The following is an 11,344-nucleotide window of genomic DNA, read 5'->3' as shown; positions in this document are numbered from 1 at the left end:
AATCTCTACTTCAACTTCTGCTCAACATAGGCAAAGACCACCTTCTTATTCCTACCAACAACAGACGGCAAGCCAAGGTACTTGCCAAAATCATCGGCTTGGCCAACCCCCAACGCTCCAGCCACGAGCTCCCTAACCTCCACGAGAGTATTACGATTGAATGTAATACTAGACTTATGAAAGTTGACCGCCTGGCCAGAGAAAGCTTCATAGATACTCAGACACTTCTTCACCTCCAATGTCTCATGCAGATTAGCTTTAAAGAAAAGCAGACTGTCATCAAAAAACAAATGTGAGATAGCTGGTGCCCCCCGGGCCACTCTAAAACCATGCACAAGCCCCTTCGCTTGAGAATCCTGTAAGAGCAGAGACAAACCCTCCGCACAGATAATAAAAAGGTAAGGAGACAATGGGTCTCCTTGCCTAAGCCCTCTGGTTGGTATAATCTCCTCGCTTGGCTTACCATTGACCCGCACCCTATAGCGCACCGTCTGAACACACAACATAATAAGCTGGAGCCATCTCTCATCAAAACCCAACCTTAGCAACATCTGTCTTACGAACGGTCATTCCATCCTATCCTACGCCTTCGCCATATCAAGTTTTAGAGCCGCCCAGCCAACCTACCCCAACTACTTCTTCTCAAATAGTGGCCAACCTCAGACGCAATAAGGATATTATCTGAGATCAACCTGCCAGGTAGGAAGGCATTCTGGGAATCTGAAATAACACTCTCAAGAAGCGGCTTCATGCGATTAGCAATCATTTTAGCCATAATCTTATACAGTACATTAGATAACGCAATTGGTCTCAAATCAGACACATACTCTGGAGCACATTTCTTAGGGATTAAACTATATTGGCATCATTCAAATTTGTAGGAAAAGACGACTAAGATAGACAATTAAGAACAAAATCAGTGACATCCTTACCAATGACATCCAAGAAAGACTGATAGAAGCCCGGATTCATGTCATCCGGACCCGGGGATTTGTCCTTGCCCATAGAAAATAATTATGAAACTACAGTATAATAATTATGAATCTACATTTTATGAATTATGAATGTACAGTATGTAAATTATAAACATATACTTATTAAATTGTAAATATTATATTGCATTATTATAACTACCTACATGCATTTTGTATAAATACAGTGCATTGAATGATAGTGAGCCTGATATTGAGGATGTCACAGTCCGAAAGAGGCCAAAAAGAAAATTCAAGAATGTCCCACTGCATCTACGGCCTCCTTATTGGACACGGAATGCACAATATATTCATAATGCCACTATTTTGTTGTTTGCATCAACACAATTTCATCTAAGGTTGAAGTAATAGACAACAAAGCCCTGCCCCCTGATGTTCGGAAGAAGATAAATATGGAGATTGCCCTCAATTATTGGTAACTTAATAAAAAACTTGAGCTTCTTATGATTTGATATATATGGAGTATGATGCATAATGAGCACTGATATATTTTTTGTGCAGCTAACTGCATTCCAAGAATACTTGACAGCACAAAGTTCATCCTTGTACTGGAAAATAGAAGACATTGCTATAGAGTTCTTGCTATGAACTGGAGAGAGACTGAAAATTCCATTGACTGTGGAATATATGTAATTAAACATATGAAACATATAAAGGAACTCTAATGAATTGGAACCCAGGATTCAAAAGAAATGTCAGTGTAAATGTAAGAGAAAAATATATTACTTTCAAATTACATTTTTTTTCCATTGCATGAAACTGATTATTTAATGTTCTTTATTTGTAGGCTGACTTCATTTCTGAGTTGCGAGCTAAGTATGCTGCTACCATCATGACGTGGGATGAGAACAAAGAAAAGCACAAAATTATGAAAGCAGCAAGGGATGTGTCCTAAACGTAGATGTTTAAACCTATAATTGTCAACATAGATGTTTAAACCTCTTAAAAAAATAAGGAACAAATATTAAGACTATAGACTGCAAAACTTGTAAATGTATATATCAAAAGTTGTGAATATAAGGTTCAAAGCTAACCAATTGTAATAGCACAATCTCAATCTACAACTACATTGTCATCTAAACTCTTATTAAAATGAACAAACTGTGAGCTACTAGAAGTTGGATGTACAAGATATCCATCACAATCAATCTCAAATATATTTTCCAAAACCAATGATTGAACGGCACCCTTTGTATTTGAAGAAACCTTATTTGCAGCACTCCTTCTTCCCCTTGCTATAGTGTACTTCTTTTCAATAACACTACTCCTCATTTTATTATGCACACCTTTCAATCTCCGGCTTGAAGGATCTTAAACAATACCACTTAAAGATGAAACACCACACTCTTCAATATTCACTTGCCCAATCTCAGCTTCAATCATTTTCTTGCATTCTCAACAGCTTCATCACAAAACTGTATAGCTACACTATTGTCTTGACTAGAAAAAACCAATCTTTGAAATTCCTACTAATCTCAACAACCCAAATTGAAGGAGGAACACCAACATTATAAGACAATGAATCAGTGTTCACATTCCTACCAACCGCAACCTTTTTAGTCCATCTTTTCTTAATGTATTTATCAGGAATACTAGGAACACAATTTACATTAAGAATGCGTAAACAATGACAGCAAAGAATTCCCATTTCAGAAAACAGTTTGCAACTGCAAGAAATGTCAAGATTGATAGGCTTAAAACTAACTTCATGCCTTATAATGTCTATATCTGGTCGCCACACATGATACTTGTATTGACACCCATCATTCAAAACAATTTCTTGATGACAAGCACTGGCTTTCATTAATTGTTCCTCAAACAAAAAATAGATCTCAATAGTATATACATCTCTAGCATGTGAAAGAAGTTTCACATGGTCAATCATCATAGCAGGTACCCCTTGAGCACAACAAAAATCTTCACCATTTTCTTTACTTCTCCACTCAGAAATAACGCTAACAAAAGAGGAATAGAATCACAAAGACCAGCAGTCTTAGATAGCCTTCTAGAAATGGAATGATTTGTAGTTTCACTCCTTTGTGAAGATAAAATTCCCCAAGAAAAATAATCCTTGTTAAATGCTGGACACAATTTCTCCCTACAATCATAAAGCTTCCCTAGCCACAAATTCTTGTGACACTTATATTCAGTCACCATCTTGAAATTTACAAGACACATTCACTAAAAATTCGTGAAAAGAAAACAATAAGATAACCAAATCACTAAGAGATGCCCCACAAACCAAAACACTATATATTAATAACTGATATACTTTAGAATCATAATTGCTATATTGTAGATTCATAATTGCTATACTCCATATCCATAATTTTTAGACTGTAACATTCATAATTCATATACTGCAGATTCATAATTGCAATATTGTAGATTCATAGTTGATATACTGTAGATTCATAATTGCTATATTGTATATTCATAATTTTTATATTGTATGTTCATAACTGGTACACTGTAGATCCATAACTGCTATACTGTAAATTCAAAACTTCTAAACTGTAGATTCATAAATAAAAACCAGTAAATAGTAACATATCTAGTCCAATAAAATTCAAACTCAGCTTCAGTGTCTGTGTATTTCAATAAATAGTTAAAGATATCCATGAAATCCTTATTATTCCTTAAAGTCTTGATATGCTTCTTCGAATTCTCACCAATATGCCATATGCAAAGACGATGGCGTGATGTTGGAAAAACTATAGAAATAGCAGCAGTCATAGCTGTACATTGATCCGTCATGATAGATTGTGGACACTTGCCAGCCATAGATCTTAAAAAAGCTATGAACAACCACACAAAGGATTATATCCTCTCGTTCTTCAAAAACCCACAACCAAACATTACATTCATGCAATGATGATTCATCCCTACAAAAGACCCACATATCATGTCATATTTGTTAGTGCAATATGTTGTATCATGCACTAACAAATCTCCAAACAATTCACAATCTCGTCTCATTTGACCATCCCTCAAAAAAAAAAAAAAATTACACAATCTTGCATCGGAATCAACTTCAAAATAAAATAAAAAAACAAAAAACAAAATAAAAAAGTCAGACTCATTAGACTGCCTCCTCCTAAATATTTCAATTAAAGAATTGGAATCAGTTCCATCCAAACTCTTAATTGTGTCACAAACCAGCGAATTATAAGCATCCCGCGATTGGTGAAACCAACCAATGGAGACCCACCCGATTGATGTTTCAAAAACCTAATACCATCCGCCAATCCAACTCCACTCTCCTTCAAATCTTTTAAACATAAAAACTGATTACTTTCAACTCTTCTATGTGAACGAAGTAGATGACTCTTGTCTAAATCACATAATTCATGATTGTGTACCTTCATATGTTTTGTAACTGTCCATGAGCCATCCCCACCCACATCAAACTGAGCAAATGCACCACACCCCGTCCTTGTATCAATTTTTGAATAAAGCTTGACACCACTATCTGCCTTAAACTTATAACCAGCCTTAGAACAGTAAAATCTCTTCATTTGAATTGTCTTGGTATATGCCTTGTAACGTTGTTTACCCTTCCTCACACTAAAACCAACTCTGTATGCATGTTCATTATACAACTCAAAAGCTTCATCACCATTTCTTACTACAACACCAACCAAATCTTCATCAACTACAATTAGAAAATATAACCTCAAGTATAACAAATAATAACATTTGATGGAAATATAATTCCAACGGAGAGGGGGAAAGGGGAATGTCGAATAAATCCAGTCATGCTCTACATAAGAATAAAATTTCTATCCAATGATATAAAATATAACAGGGCTGAACATTATGAATGTAAATTCATAATTCCATAACTGTATATTCATAATTTCAAAACTGTAAATTCATAATTTCAAAACTATAAATCCATAATTTCATAACTATATTCATAACTACATAGTTGTTCATTCATAATTTCAAAAATACATACTCATATTTTTATACTGTATATTCATAATTTCATACATCTATATTCACAGAAGCACAATACATATATGATCAAAAACACAATTCTACCAGTAAAAACCATCACATAGCACAAAAAAAAAAAAAAAAAAAAAAAAAAAAAAAAAAAAAAAAAAAAAAAAAAAAAAAAAAAAACTACTAAAACTTGATCTATACTTATTGAATCAAAAACATTCTAATTGACAGTAAACATTAGTAAAAAAACTTGGAATCGAAGAAGATCCATCAATGTTTAAATCTCCTTGATCTGTACTTAATGAATCATGCACCCACCAAATCTTCAATTCATTCAATGATTGCAATAAAACACACACACACACACACACACACACACACACACACACACACACAAAAAACTACTAAAACTTGATCTGTAATTATTCCATCAAAAACATTTTAATTGACCATAAACACTAGTAAAAAATCTGGAATCGAAGAAGATCCATCAATGTTTAAATCTCCTTGATTTGTACTTAATGAATCACCCACCAAACCTTCATTCACTGAAAATACAGAAACAGTGGACACAGAGCAGTCAAATATAGAAACATACAAGTGTAAAATTTTGAACATATAACATGCAATTTACGAACATTGACTGTACAAACAGATACAGAGTACCAATAAATGTTATGAATATATAGTTCACAAAAATATGAATGTACAACTCAATCATTATGAATGTATAGTTGCAAGATTATGAACATGCGAACTACCAAGATTTCTGAACAGAGTAAACACCCCAAAATCTGAAATCACCAGTAAAATCTCACTAAAATCGCAGACATTGTTTGCAATCACTAGTAAAACCTCACCAAAATCGCAGACATTGTATGTAATCAACATAAACCACAAATTCAAAAAGACACATGAATAAATCATAACGCTAACACCAAAATTGATCGCAATAACAAACACAAATATAAAATCGAATCCAATTTTAACCTCATAAATCTCAAAAACACAAAATATCAAATAGATCGGAAATCGCAAAATACCTGGAACCTGCATCGTAGAAGATCCATCAACATTGAAATCTCTTTGATTTGTTGCCTCATCCATCAACGAATTCAATATTCCAAATCAGACGAACAACAACAAACAAAAAAATGAAAGGAAAAAATAGATGAAGCTTGCGAAAATATACGATTGCGATTTAGAAGAAATTGCAAGCGGAAATTACCAAAATGAATGAATGAAAGAATAGAAACTGCCTGTCAAACAAACGAATAACGCCGTTAACGGCTAAACAAAATCAATTTTTTTTAATTAGAATGCCGCCATTTTCCCTTAAAACGATGATGTTTTGGACTCGTATCCATAATACATAATGAACACGAGTCCACAACATAATTTGCGTTGAATGACCTATATAACACTTATTCCTTAATTTTTTTAATCAAGTCAAACATCTAATAATAATCAAATAAACTAAAATTAGCCTATAGGCCAACTATTTTACCAAATAGGGCAAGTATATTGTTCCTCTGTTGCCAAATTTCCCAACAAACTACAAGGATAGAACAACATTGATCTTTGTCTTGTAATTCCAGAAGCTTGTTTGCCCAGTATTATTCAAAAAACGTTGGCATGTGCAGGCCCATCTTTCACAGTTTACAATGAGTGGAGAGAACTGGGAGAGAACCCTTTTTCATTAATAATTATTCCTATATATATATATATATATATATATATATATATATATATATATAACTGAGTTCAACCATACATGTAAACTTAAATATATGAAACAGTGGATAATAGTCATAAACTGAAATGTTTATAACATGCAAAACAAATGTTTAATTCTAATGAAAAAAAAAATGTATTTTTAGTTCTTCAATTATTCTTTAGAGTTAATACCCAAAATGATCCTCCGACTATTAGCTAGCTAATACTCGATTTTGTCCCAAAGTATTAAACATACTCAATTTAGTCCTCTTACTTTTTAAACTATACCCAATGTGATCTTCCGTTACAAATCCCTTCCAACCACCGTTAAAGTGAGGACAAAAACGCATTTGTCCCTAAAAAGTAAAACTAACTACTCCGTATATCCATCTAGCAAGAGGATACATTATGAAAAAAGAATAGCAGAGTAGGGTGCAAAGAGTAAGAAAAGCAAAAAAGCTTATGTACAAAGCAAAGACCATTCATACATAAAAGAAACCACCCCAAAAATACATAATACGGTGATAATACAAATCCTCATACCATAAATAGGACATTGCATCGTGTAATGACTCCTTGAGATATGCACAGAAAAATTCTTCTGAGATGTGCAGCAACAACTACAACCAAACAGATCATGGATCAGTCTTGCCTGCTGGCTAAGCAGAGTTCATGCAGTTCGTTAAGAATCCATTCTTCCCCGGTATGACCCCCAAGGACCAACACCCTCGTTCCACCAACTACACACGTGCTATGCCCCCACGCAAATTTTGGAGGTTGCCCAGGAACATTCAGAGTCCTCCATGAAGGTTTCTCCTCGGAAGGATCCAGCAAAAACAGCTGTGATGGAGAATGAAGCCCGGCAATTGAACCCCCAAAGATTATTATCCGCCCACAAGGCATGGTTACAGCAACATGATCAAGTCTAGGCGGAGGCACTACCACATTCTGGCTTCCTAGCCCAGTGAACGCACCACACTCGAGCTGCCTCCAACGTGGCTCTTCATCCTCCAAATCAATGCTGTATGCCTCACCAGACCTTAAGCGCAAGTGCCCACTTTTGGCAAGCCCACCAAACATTAGAATCTTTGTCCTTCCATAGACAGAGAGCGAATGCCCCAATCTTGAAGGAGGAGCCCAAGACGTTGGAATCTCTCTCCACTTTGGTTTGTCTGTAGTGAGATCCAACAGATACGTATCACTAAGGAGTACTCCGGCATCTGTGCATCCACCTGAAACAACTAATTTTGAGCCTTCTATTGTGCAAGAACTGTGCCACGACCTAGGAAGGGGGGGAGTTCCTCCTGAGACTTCTTTCCATGTTGGTTGTTTGGCATCCAAATCAAGAACAAAGACATCGTTGAGCAACCCTTGCCTCCCACAGCCACCAAAGACAACCAACCAAGAACCATTAAGGCATGAAAGAGTATGGCCCCAGCGTCCAGGTGGAGAAGATTTCACACTTACCCTGCGCCACTCTGGATTGGCAGCATCAAGATTGAGAACAAATGTGTCATCCATTGGCTGCATATTGACACCTTCCCCTCCAAACAAGACAAGCCGATTACCTGCAGCACATGCACTGAAATTGCAGCGTGATGGCTCAACTGCACCTCTAACTGTAAGTTTCTTCCAACAAACAGCTTCAAGTGTAGTTAGCTCCCTAGCCAGACGACCCCAACCTAACTTTTTAGTCATGAGTTCAAGGGCTCCTGTGACATCTCTTCCCCATGCATTTTGGCATACCATTTTCCTGACATGCTCATTTTTGGTTAATTGCCGAATCCTTCTGCAAACAGATCCAATGGATGCTACATCCCTTGGAGTTAAGCGTGATAGGATGTTGTGAGCTAGAACTTCATCAGATAGCAGAAGAATCCCACACATTTCCTTGTGCTGACAATGCTGCAACTGCCCACTATCAATCGAGTATTTGGTAGCTTCATCAGATTGCAGCAAGCATGTTTCTTTGTAAACAGGATATGACACAGTATTTAGATCTATTTTTGCTTCAGAAAACATCTGAATCCCAATGATATGTGTAACTGTGCCATCATCACTGTGTATAGGTGCAAGTCTTAACTTGTTCACTAATGGGGTACCGTCCTTCCTAAAGTTGAGAAGCTCACCTTGGAACTCCACACCTTGTTCAATACATCTTCTGATCTCAGAAACAACAACAGGATCTACCAGAGGATGCCGTCTTTGAGCCCGGGGATCTCTATATTGTAAAAACCGACTGATGCAAAGGATTCAAAAGAGCGTAAAAATGGACATCAAGTCAGCAAAAAAGGATGTGTGCAACAGAGCATCAAGGCAAAAAAAAAAAAAAACGGCATTTGTTTGGGAATAAATGACAGTATAGACAAAGCTTATCTGTGCTCCATCCATCACGTTGACAAGTTTTCTCTGAAGTTAAGTTGTCACTGGTCAGATTCTAAAGTATTACAGAGAACAATGATAAGGCATTTTTAACAATAAAACAAAGCTTAACCAGGCAAATTCATAGTATTCCGAAAATTACCAAGGTAGCATCACTGGATTGATCAATTATATCCAAAAGCTCAATTTATCTGGTAAGTTTTTAGTGACTGGGAGGTCATAGACATTAGACCATCTAGTTATAACGAAATAGCTACAGTATACAACTTACAGAAAATGCCTTGTTCTCTGAAAGTATATTTTGCCCCCATATTTAAATAAATTAATCTTTTTTTTAAAGTCAATTTACCTAGACTAAAAAGTTACTAAATAGTCAGGATTCTTTCCTCAACTGCACCCTTTTTGTTATTTATCTGAATTTTACTTTGTTTCATCTCATTTGATTCTTTTTCCAAAGTTTCAAGAACTAAATGGCAAATTCAAAGCCATATGCCCATATTAAAGCCAGGAGTACCTTAAAATAATTATTACCACAAATACTACATCTAGCTAATCACAAGTTACTCACTTTGGTGCGAAAACAACTTGATAAACCAGGAAAGACTTCAAAATATAGTACTTCTAACTTGTGCCATATGGGACTAATCTGCACCAAAGGGTACTTGCTTTAGCACATACGTGTTATGTGCTGAACATACAACTTAATTAAAAATTCATGGTCACTTGATATCTTTCACCAAATCAGATATAGAAATGGAAATAGCATAAAAAGTAGGCCACATTGCATCAACAATGTCAGCTACATGCACGTAAAAGACTCCCACTTCCTAAAGAAAATGCTTCACTTGTTGAAAAATAAGGACTTGAAGAAGTATTTGATCTAAATAGAAGCATGGAGAAAAAAACCAGAGGCAGAGTCTACAAAAGCATCACATTAAGATTGATATGCAGGGAGTTAGGGTAGGTTTGTCCAAATTTTCATGTATAATGTGTTTAGTACTAGCATTCACAATCCATCTGGCATCTAGAATATGGCATTCTGATTCTTCATAACTATCCCTTCTTTCTATAAGAATGTATGTACCTTTTCGGCTTTTCCTCGGCCTATAAATATCATTTCAAACAAATATCTTCTACAGTTCTACCAACAGACAAAAAGTCGATCTACAAGTACAACCAGCATCCTTTGCTACAACCCATCAATAACCTAGACAGTTAGCATTCAAGGAAAATTTGAAACTCAATGGCTCTCTCATGAAATTATTTGATGCCTCTTCCATTAGACTCAAACTAGTTAATATAAAATGAAGCCCTTAAATAACACAATAAATAACAACTTTACCAGACGAAATCAAGTAATGATGGAACTGAAGTTATTTCAGAGAGTAAACCAAATTACACCAAATACAACACAATCTGCATTAAAAACAAATCTTAAAGGGGAAAAAATGCAAACAGTATTACGAGGTAAAAGTTATCACTTAGCAAAGCAAGGAATTAGAAGTATAAATTTTAGTAGCCTTCATCAATAGTATTACTCATCATATCAAAAGTTGCATCAAACGAACACCATGTAATAAAAGTAAGATCGGATCTCCAAAAACACCAGAGAAAGAATCAAATGAGTAAGAGTAGAATTGGAGAAAGAGAAGAGAAATCATTCAGTATGATGGAGAGAGATGAATTACCAATTGCGGCCGAGGATTTCGTCAGCGCGATAGCCGGTGGAGATTTCGAAGACGGTGTTGACGTAGATGATGGGTAGGTCGGGATCCAAGGCGTCGGAGACGACGATCGAAGACGGCGTGGCAAGCATCGGGTATAAGAAAAACCCACCACCATGCTCTCTCAGTTTCTGCCTATCTTCTTTTTCCCCTTCCGCTTCGTCTTCTACCATCCTGTCATTCCCAGCGAATTTCAGCCTCTTCCCTCGGTTCCAAAGCTCCTCCTCTTCTTCGCTTTCTTCCATCTCTCTCTCTCTCTCTCTCTCTCTCTCTCTCTCTCTCTCTCTCTCCTGTTAAGTGTTCAAGTGTTGGTAACAAGATATGTTGAAGGAAAGGCCACGAAAAGAGACCAACTAGAGGACTAAATAACGAATATGCCATAAATGTTAAATTACAGGGTAGATATTTTTATGGGTGCGCGGCTGCACTGTGCTCAAGCAACATATATTCCCACACGTAAGACCATCTACATTAGAAAATTTTTCTTAATTTTTTTGATGAATTAGAGGTGAAAAGATGATGATTTGGATGAGACATGAGAGAGGAGAGATAGGAAATTATATTTGTAGGAGAAATGAT

At 36.0% G+C, this 11,344-nt stretch overlaps 1 protein-coding gene across 1 annotated transcript; it reads right to left on the bottom strand.

Moving 5' to 3' along the window:
• Positions 1–7,069: 7,069 nt before the first annotated feature.
• LOC109166048 (adagio protein 3) lies at positions 7,070–11,069 on the bottom strand. The gene is made up of 2 exons (XM_019314934.1): positions 10,730–11,069; positions 7,070–8,898 (listed from the first exon to the last, which is right to left on the bottom strand). The coding sequence occupies exons 1-2, from the start codon at positions 11,008–11,010 to the stop codon at positions 7,302–7,304; spliced, it is 1,878 nt and encodes a 625-aa protein (XP_019170479.1). The 5' UTR covers positions 11,011–11,069; the 3' UTR covers positions 7,070–7,301.
• Between the last annotated feature and the right edge of the window lie 275 nt (positions 11,070–11,344).

Source organism: Ipomoea nil, unplaced genomic scaffold (assembly GCF_001879475.1).
Source record: "Ipomoea nil cultivar Tokyo-kokei standard unplaced genomic scaffold, Asagao_1.1 scaffold3084, whole genome shotgun sequence".
Lineage (NCBI taxonomy): Eukaryota > Viridiplantae > Streptophyta > Magnoliopsida > Solanales > Convolvulaceae > Ipomoea > Ipomoea nil.
Note: the sequence above shows the minus strand (reverse complement) of the source record. Positions and strands in the feature narration are given on the sequence as shown.